Here is a 21,607-nt window from a genome sequence, read left to right as displayed (position 1 = left end):
ACTGGAATATTTATTCCTTATCATATATGATAAGCAACATAGTGGGACTGTGATAATATGGCAGGCAATCTGACGCAGGCTGGGGGGGTACACTAACTGACATCAATAGTGACACTAATACTATACACTGTTACTGTACTAATAACAATGGAAAGGAGTCAAATATGTGCCCAACAATGTGTAATGTGTGTAACACACACACACACACACACACACACACACACGCACACCCCCCCCCCCCAAACCGACGGTCACTATTCTGTGTTTACAACACAGAGCTCTCTTTCCCTGAATGACAGAGCCAATCAGCGGGTGCCAATGGTCAATCATTGGCCGGTACTGACTGATCAGCTTTTGCTGTGACTACTCATAGCACAGCAGGCACGCCCCCCTACCCAGAAGTGCTAGATCACATATCAGATACATGATCCAGCGCAAAGGGGCTGTGCCATCGCCGTACATGTAAGGGAGGCAACTGCAAGCGGTCAAAGAGGATCTTCAAGTCGGCATGCACTATGAAAATATTCCCACAGCCTTTTGGGACCTGTGACAAGTCCTGGAAGGCTGCGGAGGGAGAGAGGGGTGTGAGGGTTTAGGGAGGAGAACTTCCTGTCGGTCCACCTAGGACAGGGGTGTCCAAACTTTTTTCAAAGAGGGCAGGATTTGATGAGGTGAACATGAGTGAGGGCCGACCATTTTGCCTGACACTCTAAAGATTATTTTCATAATCGATAAGTTGGCCGATTATTTTTTTGATTAATCGATTATTTGGTTAATAACCTTAAAAAAAAAGTGTGGTGTATAATTTAGTTAATGTGTACAGTTTTAAAAAAAGGCAATTTATTCTTAAATATCTCTATGCTGCGGTAAATATAAATAACCAGCTATATGGTTAGGGAGCAAAATATCGAATCCACTCTGAGCATAACAGACAAAAGAGATATACTGTATATACTATTAGAAGAGATATACACTGTATATACTATTAGAGGAGATATACTTTATATACTATTAAAGGGTGAATCTGGTAAATATCATCAGACTCAGTGATCAATTTTTTTTTTTATTAAAAACAAAAACAATGTCTCCCTTCAAAAAAAAAAAAAAAAAAAAAACTAAAATTAGCCCTTTATAGTACAAAAAAAGTAGATAATCACTACTGTAAGGTAGAGCTGCACGATTAATCGTATAGAGAATCGTGATCTCGATTCACCCCCCCCACGATCTCCAGCCAGGATTACCACGATTCTTGCCGATGTCCCCGTGATTTAGCCTGGCCGCCGGAAAAGGCGTGGAACGCAAATGGCGCCGATACTGGAACTAACGTCAACAGAGCAGACAGTGTGATGCATCCACCGCGCCGGAGACCTGGGCTGGGAAACACTGCGCACTTGTGTTCCATTCATAGAAGCTGGAGGTTGCAAGAAAAACCTTTTAGGGAAGGAAATCATCCCGAAGGTGACCCGAATATTTGTGGTGTGATTAGTAACAGATTAGCAGTTTGATGATGTAATATTTGATTTGACACTGACAGTTGGCGTTTTCATTCCAGGAGCTGAAACATGAAAATATTGCCGCCTTATAGGATTTCCAGGTACATGAATAAACACATCTTTTTTTAGTATCAATATAAAAAAAAGGATCTATTGATTTCACTGACTTCTGGCAAACTGGTGTCCTCTGTATTAGATCGGCCCCTCTTTGATGTGTGGAGTGTGCGCGCACCAGCCTTGATCCGATGGCCCATCATCATGGCATGCTTTTTCCCACACAAATGTGAGCTTATAATTATTAATATATTCTGACTGCTTGCTGCGATAGATAGATATAGAAATTCTTGTTGAGTTTAACTTTTGATATGGATTCTTATTTTAATTAACCATTTTGGGTGGTGCATGGTGACATAGGGAGGACAGAGTAATAAATTTATTATATATATATATATATATATATATATATATATATATATATATATATATATATATATATATATATATATATATATATATATATATATACACACACACACATACACACGAGAAATATTTATCAAATTATTCATCTATATTATATGCATCAGGGCTTGACAAACCCCAGGTCGCAGTGTAGACAATGGAGCCTGGTGCCTGGGCTGTTGTCAGCCTCAGTGACTAGCCTGAAGGGGCGCAACATTGCCGAGCAGGTGTCCCAATGTTTTCTAATGCCATGGGAGGGGCATCATCAGTGTGCTGCGCAGTCTCGTAAGTGCCGTATCAGTGCAGCGGCCTCGCTAGTGTCCCACCAAATTTCAAACAATAAAAATCTCAAACTTACAAAATCAATAAATCCACATTAAGTCCACAAGAAAAAGGCGAAGAGTCATAATGTGCTGCTGTAAATCACCCTTCATTTACAGGAGCATGTTGTATTGGACTGTATCACCTTTTACTTTTTCTTATAGACGTAATGTAGATTTATGGATTTTGTTTTTTTGGAGATGCTTGTATGAAGTTTGGTTATATCTCAGAGGATTTATAGGTTGCGCTGCGCCTTTTCTACATATTTTGCAATTTTCTTTTATGGTCATTTTCCCAGCATTTTTAGCCCATTAGTCCTCCAGCGCCAGGTTTGTGTGACTTTAAAAAAACAAAAAAAAAAAATAAAAACAAACACACTTTGATTTGTTGGTTTTTAAATGTCAGTGCATTAGCTGCAAGTGTTTTTAAACTAAGGCGGATGACAGTGTGCGCTCTTGTTTTGTTTTCTCTATAGGTAGCATACAACATGTGTCCAGTCCACCACACCCAGTTGAATATTAAGAGAAAGACAGACAGCTGCAGCAGCAATTTAGCGATTGGAAAATATACACAGTCACACAGGACTCTTTACCCCAGCTGGGGTCTTCTGTATCAGCACAATCACTGGTGCCTGCCTGTAGTGCCTGGTGGTTGTTTCTGTTGGACTTTCTAATTGAGGTTCAGAGAATTATATTTTCAAGGACATTTAGTCACAGGAGAGAACTGAGAAGCATACATCTCATCTGTTCACGATCTCGAGATAAAACACAAACACTCCTTGATGAAGTCACATCGGCTATAGCGTGAGCCAGATGTGCTTATGTTAACTGCAGTGCATCAGAACAGCAGAATTTACAGTCGAGAAGTTAGAAACAAACTAAACAGAGTAGAATAATGAGTGAGGCAGAGGCCGCAGAGGCAGAGCAATGCGCAAGTGATGAGTCTGATATTAAAAACCCAGATGTTTTTGTTCCAAAAAGAGGAGCTTATTCCGGATTCAAACCAGATGATGAAACTCAGCAAACCATCTACTGCAAGCAATGTTTAGCCATTGTTTATGCACCAAAGGGTAACACCACCAATCTGTTTAATCATCTGAAACGTAATCACATACAATATGAGTCGGTACAGAAAAACAAAACCGGCGCTCAATCACAAAGTACCTGCAACCAGACAAAACAAACGTCAATTAAAGTAACATTATTTGATGCAACACCGTACCCAACAACCTCTCTCAGGCGCAAAAAAATAACAGAAGCAATCACATTTCACCTGGCTAAAGACATGGCTCCGGTGACCACTGTTGAAAAAGAGGGGTTTAAAAAACTCATTCAAACCCTGGATAAGCGCTATCAAGTGCCCTTTCGTAATTATTTTTCACATGTTGCAATCTCTGCTCTGTACGTCAAATGTCGTGAAACAGTTGAAACAGAATTGCGAGATATACTTAATTTTGCAGCAACTTCAGATGTATGGTCCAGCAGAGCAATGGAACCATACAGGAGCATAACGATCCATTTCATTAATGATGATTTTGAGATGATAAGTCGGTGCCTTCAAACTGGGATTATCCCTGAGGACCACACTGGCGAAGCTTTGGCGCATGGATTAAAGGATGCTCTCATAAACTGGAAATTGGAGGAGAAAAATCTTGTGTGCATCACTACAGACAACGGAAGCAACACTCTAAAGGCCATATCCATAAATCACTGGAAACGATTGCAGTGTTTTGGCCATAGGCTTCATCTCGCAATAGAGAATGCAATGAAGGACCCACGAATTGAGCGTGCTATGGGTTTGTGCAAAAAGCTTGTTCGGTGTTTCAGCTACAGTTGGAGGAGGAAGAGGGAGCTTTCTGAGGCACAAAAACAACTCTGTTTACCAGACCACAAGCTCAAGACAGAATGCCCAACAAGGTGGGGATCTAGGCAGGCTATGGTGAGGAGGATACTTGAGCAGCAAGCTGCCATTACCCATGTCCTCTCTTCTGACCGCAAGGCTAGGCACCTCTTGCCAACATGGCAAGACCTAGAGGTCCTGGAGGCTGTGCACAAGACTCTTACCCAACAGGCAGACTTCACAGATGCTCTTTCAGGAGAGCAGTATGTCAGTGTCTCTTCTGTGAAACCTGATCTCCACCTATTTCAGTCTTCTGTTTTGGCTATTAAGGAAGATGACTCTGATCTTATTTGCACAATGAAATCAAAGATCATGGGGTATCTGCAAGAAAAATATCAGGACCAAAAAACACAAGACCTTCTCGACATAGCCACAAACCTCGATCCCAGGTTTAAGATGACTTACGTTATTGAGGATAGCAAAACTTCTGTCCAGAACAGACTAAAAGATGAGATGTCAAAACTAACGACAGTTAAAGAAAGCCCCCCTACAACTACTAGTAGTGGCAGTGGTCCTACAAGTGCAAAGAAGACTCGAATAACCTTAGGTAGCTTTTTCAAAGCAGCACAAAGTGAAGGGGCACCACCAGAGCCAGCCTCAGGCTCACAGCAACAACAATCCGAAAGCTTGTCCTTGGAGCTACACTCTTATCTGTTCTTAGGCAACACTGACAGTGAAGATGATCCATTAGTCTGGTGGAAGGCACACAAGGAGCAGTATCCTAGATTGTCTGCACTGGCCAGAAAATACCTTTGCATTCCTGCAACCAGTTCCCCTTCTGAAAGGGTTTTTAGCACAGGGGGCAACACTTGTCGCCATTCTGCACTGAAGCCACAAAATGTGGATAGGCTTGTGTTTCTAGCTAAGAATCTGTTTAACTGACATGATACCTGAATTTTTTTTTAAATGTAAGGCCTCATTCACACGAGGCGGACTCCGTTTCCACGGAGCCCGCCTTGGTCCGCCAGCTCAGCGGGAGATCAGTCCGTTGATCTCTGCTGAGCCGGTGGATGACAGGTCCCTCTCTGCTCACTGAGCGGGGAGGGGCTTGTCAGGCGCCGCTGCTGCCTATGGAGGGACGGGATGAAAACGGACAGCATGTCCGCTATCGTCAGATCTCACCCAATCCGCCAGCGACGGATCTGGACGTAGGGCCATCTGTCTGCTTTTAGCGTATCGGACGGGGTTGGATGTCAGCGGACATGTCTCCGCTGACATCCGTCGCTCCATAGGCTAACAGAGCGTCCGTTCAGGTCCGCCGTCAAAACTGACAGGCGGACCTGAACGTCTTTGATCGTGTGAAAGGGGCCTAATTGTAATTTATTTCACATTACATTCATTGCCATTTTTTTAAATTTGTTTGATTGAAGCAAGAGTATTATGGCTTATTTTATTGCCATTTGGTTTGATAACCTAATGTTCAGAAGATGTAAATCTTTAAAATAAAAGTTTTTGAGAATCGTGATCTTTATTCCAAGCAAAAGAATCGTGATTCTCATTTTTCCCCAGAATCGTGCAGCTCTACTGTAAGGGTTTAATTTTTTTAGTGTAAAACTGTGAAAGTAATATTTGCAGTAGCGATTATTTGCTCTTTTTGTACTATAAAGGGCTCATTTTAGGTTTTATTTAACCCCATTATGTTACTGGCTGATTAATCGATTATGAAAATAGTAATCGATTAATTTCATAATCGATTAGTTGTTTCAGCCCTACTTTGAACCATTAAAATTTGGTCTTAGGCTCGATTCACATCTATGCATGTTGCTTTTGAGCATTTCTGCAGTGTTTTTGAACGGCGTTTTTACAGCTTTTTTGCTGTTTTTTTTACACTGTATACAGAAAAAAAAAAACGCAAAACGCCGCACTTGCGTTTTTGATGCTGGTCCACTGAATTCTATTACATGCAAAATGCTGCATTTTGCATGAAAAAAAGTCCCTGACCCTTTCCAAAAACGCAGAGGCACAAGAATGCATTAATGTGAACATGTTCCATAGGAACCCATGTTAAAAAATTCCCATGCATTTCTGCAAAATGCAACAAAAAATGCATTAGTGTGAATGGAGCCTAAGTGTGTTTGTCCGAGCACTAATACACTGCCCAACAAGAATTCTCTTGCCTTTGTGGTGAAGAGATGAGCCTGGGCACGTTAATTGTATATACTGTATTTATCAGCATATCACATCACCTTCACTTTTAGAGCGAAGTTTCAGGAAAAAAAAAAAAAAAAAAACTTACATTTTAAATAAAGAACTGTGAAGCAATATAAAGGGTCAGTGCCCATCAATGCAGCCTAATCAGTGCTCATCTGCAGCCTCACAAGTGCCACGAATGCAGCACCCACCATTGCTATAAATGCAGCCTGATCCATGCCCATCTGCAGCCTCAGAGGGGACAGAGAGGGGAGGGACGAGCTCCAACACATTACATACAGGAGAATCCGTTTTCTTGGCAGCCTCTTTAATACAAAGTCCCGCCTCCTATGATGGACAGAAAACTCATCCAATGGCAGCGGGATTTATTACAGAAGCCGCTGTGTAAACAGGAAATTCTCACTGTATGTACGGCACTCATCCTGCCCCCTCCAAGGGGCCACAAAAGATATACATGTCCAAATCTGGAACGCGGGCCACACTTTGGACATGCCTGACCTAAGCAAATTGAGTGGAAGTACAAGCGGGTACCTAAAAAAAAGCTAGATACCCAAAGAAAAAAAAACATTCCAAATATGGCGGCGGAGGAGGAGGTGGAAGAGCTGAACTTCCCCTTTTGAGGGAAGTTCCGCTTTAAAGGATTTTTTTGCACTTTTCAAAATGGGCATTAGAGCCTTCCTATATACCAGTGTTAGTTTTGACATCAAATTTCGATTTAGTTTTAGTCTTAGGACTAAAATGGCATTTTAGTCTTCTGCAATTGTTTTAGTCGTATTTAGTCAACTAAAATCTCCAGTACATTTTAGTTGTCTAAAATCTAATGGGTGTAATTTAATTGTAATGCATTAGTTAACACTTCTCTACAATTTCTAAACTCATATACTGCTGGAGTGAAAAATCTAAAGTTATTATTTTTTTTTGGTATTGAGGTATGAACATGCACTACAGACCAGTGTTAATGTTGAAGTCAAATTTCAATTTAGTTTTAGTCTTTTGACTAAAATTCCATTTTAGTTCTAGCCGACTAATATGTTGTATGAGAGAGAGAGAGAAAAAGAGAGAAAAAGAGAGAAAAAGAGAAAAAGAGAGAAAGAGAGAGAAAAAGAGAAAGAGAGAAAAAGAGAAAAAGAGAAAGAGAGAAAGAGAGAAAAAGAGAAAAAGAGAAAAAGAGAAAAAGAAAAAGATAAAGAGAAAGAGAAAAAGAGAGAAAAAGAAAAAAAGAGAAAAAGAGAAAGAGAAAAAGAGAAAGAGAAAGAGAAAAAGAGAAAGAGAGAAAGAGAGAGAAAGAGAGAAAGAGAAAGAGAGAAAGAGAAAGAGAGAAAGAGAGAAAGAGAAAGAGAGAAAGAGAAAGAGAGAAAGAGAAAGAGAAAGAGAAAATACCATGCAGAGCAAAGAAAGGCAAGTCAAAGGCTAATAGGACTTTTCAGATTATTATGCCAAAACATGTAAAAGTAATGATCTACACAGAAAATAATTTTCTACACTCTGACAGTTATTCTATCTCTTTATCTACCCAAACAGATCACCTTGTTAACATTCCAAACAGAAGTAACAGATTGGGTATGCAGAGTGCAAGAAATAAGCATATATTCTGCATAGGATAACAAGGTCTCCAATCGCTCCCCATGGCCCTGATATCTGTATATTAAAAGAAATCCTAAAAAGCATTACAGGAAAGATGGATTGTAAACAGTAGCCTTTTTCAGTTATCATACCTTCTGGCTGATCCAATCATTTTTCAAAAACATAAGCTACTTGGCTTTATTGATAAGCCCTCCACCAGCTCTTCGGAGAGCCATTTCACAGAAAAAAAATTACCCTTTTCGGGTTTTGCCATTATAACCAAGAAAGTGCGGCTGGAATATTTATTTTAATAATTTAATGTAATGAAATCCTTCACAAATCACCTCTTGTCGCCTTAACGGAGTAAAACGGGCCTTAAATGTCCAGGAGGGAGGGATAGAACAGCATTGACATACAGCTCAGGCCTTAGAGGCTGCACACAATGGAAGAGTCTGAATAGCAGACAGTGAAAATCCCCAGACCTCAGGTAAGAAAAAAAAAGAAAAAAAAATAATAATTATGTAAAATAAAGCTTCACGTCTCACTAATGGACTAAAGCACTCATCTACCGTCTTTTATTTCTAGCAAGGCAATTACGAAAATACTATTGGCATATGCTCTGGTCTACAGAACGGTCAATTAGATTGCCTCTGCACTGAGAACAAACTAGTAATTAAAGTTGAAGTCCACATCACTTTGAATACTGTTTAAAGATAAAATGACTGCATAGTACTGAAACAGTGGAAGTCTTTGTAAAGATTCAAAGAAGAAAACCACTGAAGCGTTTTAGGTGTGATAACGTTAAATTGTAAAGCACACTTGTCTTTAAAAAAGACTCAAGTCTACTGCAAGCAAAGGGGAACTCCAACCAAAGTATCCCCGCCGCTCCAAAGATAAACTAGGGAAGGGATAGACGGGTTAGGTTGGTATTGTTGTCTTAGGCTCCAGTCACACTAGCGCGTTTTTTGATGCATTTTGCATTTTGCAGAAATGCACGGGAATTTTTTAACATGGGTTCCTATGGAACATGTTCACATCAATGCCTTTTTGTTTCTCTGCATTTTTGGAAAGGGTCGGGGACTTTTTTTCATGCAAAAAGCAGCGTTTTGCATGTAATGGATTTCAATGGACAAGCATCAAAAACGCAAGTGCAGCGTTTTTGATGCGTTTTTGCCGTTTTTTTTTTTTTTAATTTTTTTTTAGACTAAAAAAAAAAAAAAACGCAAAACGCAAATCGCGGCAAAAACGCCGCAAAAACCCTGCTCAAAAACGTGGCAAGCATGAAAAAAAAAAACCTCCAAAAACGCCCAAAAGCAACATGCATAGGTGTGAATCGAGCCTTAGAGATTCACTGAAATTTCGGTGGCCGAAACATATTGACCAAAAATGGTGTTTTCTGCATTTTGCAGATAGAGAAAAAGGTGTGGATTTTGGCGCCGAAAACGCTTTTGCTGCGATTTTACTGTGCTTACGGCGTTTTTTCATGGGTTAGGTGAATCTAAAGACGCATCAAAAAACGTAACGGGTGCATTATTGATGCGTTTTCAATGCAATTCAACGGGGAGGTGCCTTTTTTTTACCTGACCAAAAATGCAGCAAGCAAGATTTTTAACACAACGGGAGGGCAACGGACCAGTGTGAAGACATACACAGAATTTAAAGAGATGCATTTTTCTTGAGCTAAAAGGTGCCCATAATGGCTGACAAATTCATATTCACTTAAAAATAATATATATATTATATATATATATATATATATATATATTATATATATATATATATATATATATATATATATATATATATATATATATATATATATATATATATATATATATATATATATATATATATATATATATATATATATATATATAGTCATTTTAGATTTCAGCCAAGTGCATCCTGAATTTTCGGCAGCAAAATTTCGATTCAATGCACCTCTATATTGCCACTTGCCAAGGATATTATGTCACTTCCTGGCTCAGGGACAAACATGTATGAGGAAATCTCCCAACCATCGACAGATGCCACCAGGGCAAGTGTCCCCTGTCTCCTTATTAGCAGGGTTGTCAACTACTATTGCTCCAGTGACAACTTAAAGTAAGTAACTCCCATGTATGATGTTTACCTAGAGATAAGCCTATAAAAAGGCTTACCTATAGATACAGTAAGTACCTCCTAAACGTGCACAGTTTAGGAGGTAATTACCTTAGATGTAGCCGGTGACGTTACGGACGCATGCGCTGGGTATGCTGTTCCTTCAGAGCCGTGTCGTAAGCACATGCGTGGGAATGACGTCATCGCCAGTTCGCCCATTCATAACCCCAAAGCCCGCAAACCCAGTAAAGAAGGTGGAGATAGAAGCTCCTTAAGCAGTGACAGCACGCTGCTGGAGGGCTTCCTTTTCAAACAAGTCTGTCATAATGTGATAGTATGCAATGCATACTAGCACATTACGACTTAAACTAACTGGGGGCCCCAATTTTTTTTTTTTTTTTTCTTTAAAAAGCAGTTTACTACCGCTTTAAACATTTCCTATTTTGCCCCACAATAGTCACCAGGACAAAAAGTCAGTACATTTCCCTAATGTGGACACAGATTAATAACAACTAAAAATCTCTACCATATCCAAAATGAGAAATAAAATATGGCTGGAGTGTGAAATTATAACACTAATAATAGTTTTTTTTTCATAAAAGTTCTTGTCTTACAAGAAAACTTCAGACAAACGTGGAAAAAAAAAAAAAAAAATTTGTTGTCCAATTTCTTCAGTGACTGTGTGATCGTATTTTTTTCATCAAATGCAATTCAAACTTTCTTGCACGCTCATATACAATACTGAGTGCAACAAAACACTTATCACCTTAGCCAAATGAAACGTCACATGTTGGAATATTTTGCTTTTATCAATTGAGTGATTGAAGTGGCTGTATGGGCAAAACGTTTTGTTTTTTTCTTTTAACCTTAAAGTGATATTAAAGACTCTCTTATTTATTTTTTTAAATTAAAAAAAAAAACAAACAAACAAACAAACAAAAAAACCACACACACACACCCTATACTTGCCTGCTCTGTGCAGTTGTTTTGCACAGAGCAGCCCTGATCCTCCTCTTCTTGGGTCCCTGCCGGCTCTCTTGGTCCCTCCCTCCTGCCCCCGGAGCAAGCAGCTTGCAAACTGGGCACCCAAGAAGGCTTGTTCCTGAGCCACAGCTCTGTGTGTCTATTCACACAGTCACCGCTCGACCCAACCCCCTCTCTCATTAGCTGTAATTGACAGCTACAGGAACCAATGGCTCCCGCTGCTGTCTCAGGCAACGAGAGAGAGTCCCCTGAGAGCCAAGACTCTCATGCACATTGCAGGATCAAGATGGGGCTCAGGTAAGTTTTAGGGGGTCTGCTGCACAGAGGAAGTTTTTTACCTTAATGTATAGAATGCATGAAGGTCAAAAAACTGAGCCTTTAGAACCATTTAATGCATTCTCTGCATTAACCACTTAAAGTGGATGTAAACCCTCACATATACCCAATGAAGTGAACAGCCTCAGATGATACACAGAGATTAAACAAATGTCCCTATATAAGTTTTATGTGTATATCTGCTGTCTTCAGCTTTATATACAGTTTAGAAAGTGAACATTGTGTTAGATTTTTTTTCTTCCTGTTTCAGCAGTGGGAGTGGATTCTGGACATACACTGTGTGACAGCTGATTGGAGGAAAGGCGCACACACCCCCCCCCCCTCTCCACATAGGCAGAGCAACAAGGATACTTGCAGAGCTGTGCTGTGAATATACAAGCTCTCTGCTAATCTATTTATAGCACCCACCTCCACACAAATTTCCAGCTGCTTTTATCTCCTGTGTCGGAAAACTTGTCAGAAGTTATCATGCCAATAACTAGAGCGGCACGATTCTGGCTAAAATGAGAAGCACAATTTAATTTGCTTAGAATAAAGATCAAGATTCTCGGGCATAACATCTTTCACATTATACAAAAAAGTTGTTTATTTTTTTGCCAAAAAAAAAAAAAAAATTGCATCTGAAAAACTGCTAAGTAATTTTCTAGCAAAAAAAATTCAGATTTTAACTTGTAAACAAGTGTCAGAAAAAGGCTTAGTCTTTAAGTGGTTAAACTGACCTAACTTACAGACCGAAGTTCATTCCTTTGAAAAGAACCAAAAGATACAATGCATCTCTTCTCTATCTTTCAGGCTCCGTTCACATCTAGGCGTTTCTTCAGCGTTTTTCTACAGGTGTTTTGAAGTTGACAAGTCACCAATGAAAAGCAGTAAACCCTCTGTAATCTGCCAAAAAAGAAGCTCATGTAGTTTGAGCGACGGATGTTTTGCTTAAGGCGACAGAACGCTCAGATGTGAACAGGGGCCATTGAAATGAATGGGATTTGTCTTGTTGTGCGTTTTTAGAGCTGAGGCTTAGAGCAGAAAATTGCCCAAAAAAGCCTAGATGTGAATGGAGCCTAAGGCCCCTTTCACACTACCGCAACTTCAAAGTCAGGGAATCACTGTGTGAACTTGAGGTCTATGGACCTCAGCTTGCATTAAAGTTGGACCAAAGTAGTACAGGGACTACTTTGAAGTCGCACAGATATGAATGGTACTCATTGGAAATCATGAGGTATGACTTGTCATGCGACTTTGCAGTCCAAAGTTGCAGGACAAGCCACACAAGTGTGAAAGGGGCCTAAGCGCTGACCAATTTTAATTAAAAAAAAGCCGGCAAATATGTTTAACAGCTCTGAGCAGAGGGGGGGGGGGGGTTGGGGGTTTGAATCAAGATAGTAATTTAACGATTAATCGTGCAGCTCTACTGATAACAGAAGAACGGAGCAGCAGAAAGACACGGAACTCAGGGCTTTGGAGAGAGATAAGTAAACACTACAGATATATGTGCTTATGGCACATTTCACAAATCGGGTTTATATCCAATTTCACGTCAAATCACATACATGTACATCATGCGCAATTTTAAAGCTTGACATGTTAGGTATCCATTTACTTATCTCAACACCATATTTTCTAACAAAATACATTTTTTTATGTGATTTGTAAATAAAAAGTGTGAGGAAAAGGTCAGGTCTTCAAGTGATTAAATCATTTATAAAGTTTTTTTTTTTTTTTTAAAGACTCCACTCTAAGACCCCTTTCACATTGGAGGACTTTTTCAGACACTAAAGGGCTAAAAATAGCGCCTGTAAAATGCCTCCCCTGCAGCCCCAGTATGAAAGCCGGAGTGCTTCCACACTGGTGTAGTGCACTTGCAGGACGTTAAAAAAAAGTCCTGCAAGCAGCATCCTTGGAGCGCTGTATACACCACTCCTCCACCGCCCCTACCATTGAATGGGCACCGCTGCCGAAGCACCTGCAAAGCGCTTCAGTAGCAACGCATTTAACCCTTTCTTCAGCTGCTAGCGGGAGTTAAAAGCGCCCTACTAGCAACCAAAAAGTGCTGCTAAAACTAGCGCCACTTTACCGCTAACGCAGCCATGCTGTGAGTGTTAAAGGGCTCTAACTTGGTCCACTGTATTTGCCATCTTTAGATAGGACTACTAGAATGACTCTTTTTATTTATGTTAGAATTGAAAAAAAAAAAAAAGCACCGGGATCTCAGAAGCTGGCAGGGTCAATCTCCACTGTGGGCATTTGAAAAACTCTTTGATCCATTTCTGGGAATCGGTGCAGCTGGGTACCCAGCATGCTCCTCCCAGTGTCGCACTTGCACAGTAATGCCACCACGCAGCGCTCCTTCCTCCTGATGTATGGCCATAGTGGCATTGCGTCAATCATCACAAGATTTCATCACTAGGCAATTCGCAAAGGAATCCTGGGATACATGACGCCACTATCCCAGGAGCCCTTGCGAATTGCCTAGTGACGTAATCGCCTAGGCGGGGAATGCCGGAGAAAAAAGACAATTTAAGTATTTCATTTGAAAAGAAAAATGAATTTCCATTGCGAAAAGGATGCTCACAGGTAAGGATGAGCTCCGGCGTGTTCGCACACTCCAAGTGCAGAGCCCGCCAGGAAGTCGGCACAGCGCTAATCACAGGCAGTGAGACATTTTCTCAATGTGCGGCTGCAGGGATCAGGAAATGTCCCACTGCCTGTGATTAGCGCTGTGCCGACTTCCTGGCGGGCTCTGCACGTGGAGTGTGCGAACACATTGGAGCTCATCCTTACTCACAGGCGATACCAGAGAGAGGAAGTATAAAATGGGTGGAACTCCACTTTAATAATACACATGCTTAAAAACAAATTACCTGCTCTGTGCAGCACTAGCTCCAAACCTCCACTTCTGGAGAACCCCGCCACTGCTCTAGGCTCCTTCACTTCTCAGTGCATCACCATAGGAAGACACTTTCTATGGTGGTGTACCTGCAGGCTTGCTCCTGAGCACCCCCCACCCCACTTACAGGATTTGGCTTGTTCAATCAAGATTTGACAATGAGACTTTATTCACACTTGCATGACTCCAAAGTCACACAATTTCCAGTGCAACTTTGGACCATGACTTTGCATTCTGAGTCAAAGTCGCATCAAAGTAGTGCGGGCACCTTTTCTAAGTTGCACCAATTTGAACACGTGCCATTGAAAAAGAGTGGGCTGCGACTTGTCATGCAACTCTACTGTCCAAAGTCGCATGACAAGTAACAGAAGTATGAAAAGAGCCTAAAAGCTGATTGTTTACTCTGCACAGCTGCACCAGTTTTAGTAAATCTCCCTCAGTGTGTCACTATATGCCACCGTGCCAGGGGGTCCTCCAGCACCCGACCAGCCAGGGGGTCCTCCAGCACCCGACCAGCCAGGGGGTCCTCCAGCACCCGACCAGCCAGGGGGTCCTCCAGCACCCGACCAGCCAGGGGGTCTTCCAGCACTCCCAACCACACCAAGGTGCCCTTCTGTACACCACCACCATTGTGTCCTCCGACACCACTGCATTGATGTGCCCTTCTGCACACCAAACTACACCAAGGCGCCCTTCTGCACACCGTCACCATTGTGCCAGGGTGTCCTCTTGTACCCGGCACCATGCACTTCCAGGGACAGTACTCCTCCGTACCGTGCTGATTACAGCGCTCCCCCGCAGCTCCCGCACACTCTGTCCCCTGGTGACCCGGGCCCGGATCTTCTCTCCGTTCAGAGTACATCCCGGTCCTTCCACCATGACTTTACTACGGACTTCACACACCACCCGAACACAGCATTCAAAATGTGGCGGCAGATGACTCCCAAACACCCTCCACGGCACCATCTGATTCGCTGACAGTCAGGAAGTTCGGCAACTTTATCGTTTTCCTATTGGTGCGCTTTCAGCAGCGCCCATCCGATTAGTAGAGACGTAGAGGCGGGGGTGAGCGCATGCGCCGTACACTTCCAAGGTTCTGTACCTAGAACGGAGCAGTCTGCTGATTGCATACATGGGATTTGTAGGCTTCATACGTGCGTGTTGTCACCTATGGGGATCCGTCTCCGACTAATATAGCAGGCTTTATTGCTGAAATGTTGCTTCTGCTTATAGTATAGTTATTACAAAATGGTCTCCATCAACAACCTGACAACTAATAAAAGGCTGAAATACGGTATACAATATGTGCATGGCTGGGTGCTCTCCTGAGCCTACTCATGTTAAGGACCATAAATGTTCAGGGAAGTATTCCCCCAGGGTGCAGGAATTCCGTATTCACAGTGTACATCCATAATCACATACATCCATAATCCCATACGTCCCTGAATGCATACATCCATAATCCCATACATCCCTAATCACATACATCCATAATCCCATACATCCCTAATCACATACGTCCATAATCCCATACATCCCTAATCACATACATCCATAATCACATACATCCCTAATCACATACATCCATAATCCCATACATCCATAATCACATACATCCCTAATCACATACATCCCTAATCACATACATCCATAATCACATACATCCCTAATCACATACATCCATAATCACATACATCCATAATCACATACATCCATAATCCCATACATCCCTAATCACATACATCCCTAATCACATACATCCATAATCACATACATCCCTAATCACATACATCCATAATCCCATACATCCCTAATCACATACATCCATAATCACATACATCCATAATCACATACATCCATAATCACATACATCCCTAATCACATACATCCCTAATCACATACATCCATAATCACATACATCCCTAATCACATACATCCATAATCCCATACATCCCTAATCACATACATCCATAATCCCATACATCCATAATCACATACATCCATAATCCCATACATCCCCAAATGCATACATCGATAATCCCATACATCCCTAATCAAATACGTCCATAATCCCATACATCCCTAATCACATACATCCATAATCCCATACATCCCTAATCACATACATCCATAATCCCATACATCCCTAATCACATACATCCATAATTACATACATCCCTGAATGCATACATCCATAATCCCATACATCCCTAATCACATACGTCCATAATCCCATACATCCCTAATCACATACGTCCATAATCCCATACATCCCTAATCACATACATCCATAATCCCATACATCCCTAATCACCTACATCCATAATCGCATACATCCATAATCCCATACATCCATAATCCCATACATCCCTAATCGCATACATCCATGATCACATACATCCATGATCACATACATCCCTAATCACATACATCCATAATCCCATACATCCCTAATCGCATACATCCATAATCCCATACATCCATAATCACATACATCCATAATCCCATACATCCACAATCACATACATCCATAATCCCATACATCCATAATCGCATACATCCCTAAACGCATACATCCATAATCGCATACATACATAATCCCATACATCTCTAATCACATACAGCCCTAATCACATACATCCCTAATAACATACAGCCCTGATCGCATACATCCCCGAATGCATACATCCCTAATCGCATACATCCCTAGCCACATACATCCATAATCCCATATATCCCTAATCACATACATCCATAATCCCATACATCCCCGAACTCATACATCCATAATCCCATACATCCCTAACCACATACATCCATAATCCCATACATCCATAATCCCATACATCCCCGAATGCATACATCCTTAATCCCATACATCCCTAATCACATACATCCATAATCCCACACATCCCTAATCACATACATCCATAATCCCATACATCCATAATCGCATACATCTCTAATCGCATACATCCCTAATTGCACACAGCCCTAATAGCATACATCCCTAATCGCATACATACATAATCCCATACATCCCTAATCGCATACATACATAATCCCATACATCCCTAATCACATACAGCCCTGATCGCATAAATCCCCGAACGCATACATCCCTAATCGCATACATCCCTAACCACACAACATCCATAATCCCATACATCCATAATCCCATACATCCCTAATCACATACATCCATAATCCCATACATCCCCGAATGCACACATCCCTAATCACATACATCCATAATCGCATACATCCATAATCCCATACATCCCCGAACGCATACATCCCTAATCGCATACATTCCTAATCACATACATCCCCGAATGCATACATCCATAATCCCATACATCCCTAATCACATACATCCATAATCCCATACATCCCCGAATGCATACATCCCTAATCACATACATCCATAATCCCATACATCCCCGAACGCATACATCCATAATCGCATACATCCCTAACCACATATATCCATAATCCCATACATCCATAATCCCATACATCCATAATCACATACATCCCTAATCGCATACATCCATAATCGCATACATACATAATCCCATACATCCCTAATCACATACATCCCTAATCACATACAGCCCTGATCGCATACATCCCTGAACGCATACAGCCCTAATCGTATACAGCCCTGAACACACAGCCCTAATCGCATACATCCCCAAACGCATACATCCCTAATCGCATACATCCCTAACCACATATATCCATAATCCCATACATCCCTAATCACATACATCCACAATCTCATACATCCCTAATCACATACATCCATAATCCCATACATCCCTAACCACATACATCCATAATCCCATACATCCCTAATCACATACATCCATAATCCCATACATCCCTAATCACATACATCCATAATCCCATACATCCATAATCCCATACATCCCCGAACGCATACATCCCTAATCCCATACATCCATAATCCCATACATCCCCGAGTGCATACATCCCTAATCACATACATCCATAATCCCATACATCCCCGAATGCATACATCCATAATCCCATACATCCCTAATCACATACATCCCCGAATGCATACATCCATAATCTCATACATCCCTAATCACATACATCCATAATCCCATACATCCCTAATCACATACATCCATAATCCCATACATCCCCGAACGCATACATCCCTAATCACATACATCCATAATCCCATACATCACTAATCGCATACACACTTGATTACATACATCCCTAATCGCATGCAGCCCTGATCGCATACAGCCCTGAACGCATACAGCCCTGAATGCATACAGCCCTAATCGCATACAGCCCTAACCACATACATCCATAATCCCATACATTCCTAATCACATACATCCATAATCCCATACATCCATAATCGCATACATCCCTAATTGCATACATCCCTAATCGCATACAGCCCTAATCGCATACATCCCTAATCGCATACATCCATAATCGCATACATACATAATCCCATACATCCTTAATCACATACATCTCTAATCACATACAGCCCTAATCACATACATGCATAATCACATACAGCCCAGATCGCCTACAGCCCTGAACGCATACAGCCCTAATCATATACAGCCCTGAACACACAGCCCTAATCGCATACATCCCCGAACGCATACATCCCTAATCGCATACATCCCTAACCACATACATCCATAATCCCATACATCCCTAATCACATACATCCATAATCCCATACATCCCTAATCACATACATCCATAATCCTATACATCCCTAATCACAAACATCCATAATCACATACATCCATAATCCCATACATCCATAATCCCATACATCCCCGAATGCATACATCCCTAATCACATTCATCCATAATCCCATACATCCGTAATCGCATACATCCCCGAATGCATACATCCCTAATCGCATACATTCCTAATCACATACATCCCTAATCGCATACATCCATAATCCCATACATCCCCGAATGCATACATCCATAATCCCATACATCCCTAATCATATACATCCATAATCCCATACATCCATAATCCCATACATCCCTGAATGCATACATTCCTAATCACATACATCCATAATCCCATACATCCCCGAACGCATACATCCCTAATCACATACATCCCTAACCACATACATCCATAATCCCATACATCCCTAATCACATACATCCATAATGCCATACATCCCTAATCATATACATCCATAATCCCATACATCCATAATCCCATACATCCCTAATCACATACATCCATAATCCCATACATCCCCAAATGCATACATCCCTAATCACATACATCCATAATCCCATACATCCCCGAATGCATACATCCATAATCCCATACATCCCTAATCACATACATCCATAATCCCATACATCCCTAATCACATACATCCATAATCCCATACATCCCCGAACGCATACATCCCTAATCACATACATCCATAATCCCATACATCCCTAATCGCATACACCCTTAATCACATACATCCCTAATCGCATACAGCCCTAATCGCATACAGCCCTAATCGCATACAGCCCTGATCGCATACAGCTCTGAACGCATACAGCCCTGAATGCATACAGCCCTAATCGTATACAGCCCTAACCACATACATCCATAATCCCATACATCCCTAATCACATACATCCATAATCCCATACATCCATAATCGCATACATCCCTAATTGCATACATCCCTAATCGCATACAGCCCTAATCGCATACATCCCTAATCGCATACATCCATAATCGCATACATACATAATCCCATACATCCTTAATCACATACATCTCTAATCACATACAGCCCTAATCACATACATGCATAATCACATACAGCCCAGATCGCATACAGCCCTAATCATATACAGCCCTGAACACACAGCCCTAATCGCATACATCCCCGAACGCATACATCCCTAATCGCATACATCCCTAACCACATACATCCATAAACCCATACATCCCTAATCACATACATCCATAATCCCATACATCCCTAATCACATACATCCATAATGCCATACATCCCTAATCACAAACATCCATAATCACATACATCCATAATCCCATACATCCCTAATCAAATACATCCATAATCCCATACATCCCCGAATGCATACATCCCTAATCACATTCATCCATAATCCCATACATCCATAATCCCATACATCCATAATCGCATACATCCCCGAATGCATACATCCCTAATCGCATACATTCATAATCACATACATCCCTAATCGCATACATCCATAATCCCATACATCCCCGAACGCATACATCCCTAATTGCATACATCCATAATCCCATACATCCCCGAATGCATACATCCATAATCCCATACATCCCTAATCATATACATCCATAATCCCATACATCCATAATCCCATACATCCCTGAATGCATACATTCCTAATCACATACATCCATAATCCCATACATCCCCGAACGCATACATCCCTAATCACATACATCCCTAACCACATACATCCATAATCCCATACATCCCTAATCACATACAGCCATAATCCCATACATCCCTAATCACATACATCCATAATCCCATACATGCCCGAATGCATACATCCCTAATCACATACATCCCCAAATGCATACATCCATAATCCCATACATCCCTAATCACATACATCCATAATCCCATACATCCCTAATCACATACATCCATAATCCCATACATCCCTAATCACATATATCCATAATCCCAAACATTCCCTAATCACCTACATCCATAATCCCATACATCCCCGAACGCATACATCCCTAATTGCATACATCCCTAACCACATACATCCATAATCTCATACATCCCTAATCACATACATCCATAATCCCATACATCCAAGAATGCATACATCTCTAATCACATACATCCCTAACCACATACATCCATAATCCCATACATCCCTAATCACAAACATCCATAATCCCATACATCCATAATTGCATACATCCCTAATCGCATACAGCCCTAATCGCATACATCCATAATCCCATACATCCCTAATCACCTACATCCATAATCCCATACATCCCTATCCACATACATCCATAATCCCATACATCCCTAATCACATACATCCGTAATCCCATACATCCTAATCACATACATCCATAATCCCATACATCCCCGAATGCATACATCCCTAATCACATACATCCATAATCCCATACATCCATAATCCCATACATCCATAATCGCATACATCCCCGAATGCATACATCCCTAATCACATACATTCCTAATCACATACATCCCTAATCGCGTACATCCCTAATCCCATACATCCCCGAACGCATACATCCCTAATTGCATACATCCATAATCCCATACATCCCCGAATGCATACATTCATAATCCCA

General features: G+C 41.1%; 1 protein-coding gene across 1 annotated transcript in view; it reads right to left on the bottom strand.

Annotated features, from left to right (window-relative positions):
* NEIL3 (nei like DNA glycosylase 3) overlaps positions 1–15,264 on the bottom strand; it is a 99,258-nt gene extending 83,994 nt beyond the window's left edge. The window contains exon 1 of the mRNA XM_073606749.1: positions 14,968–15,264. Coding sequence (XP_073462850.1) covers positions 14,968–15,159 — 192 coding nt within the window. The 5' untranslated portion in view covers positions 15,160–15,264. The remainder of the gene's footprint in view (positions 1–14,967) is intronic.
* Positions 15,265–21,607: the final 6,343 nt, after the last annotated feature.

The sequence above is a fragment of the Aquarana catesbeiana genome, linkage group LG01 (genome assembly GCF_042186555.1).
Source record: "Aquarana catesbeiana isolate 2022-GZ linkage group LG01, ASM4218655v1, whole genome shotgun sequence".
Taxonomy (NCBI): Eukaryota; Metazoa; Chordata; class Amphibia; order Anura; family Ranidae; genus Aquarana; species Aquarana catesbeiana.
Note: the sequence above shows the minus strand (reverse complement) of the source record. Positions and strands in the feature narration are given on the sequence as shown.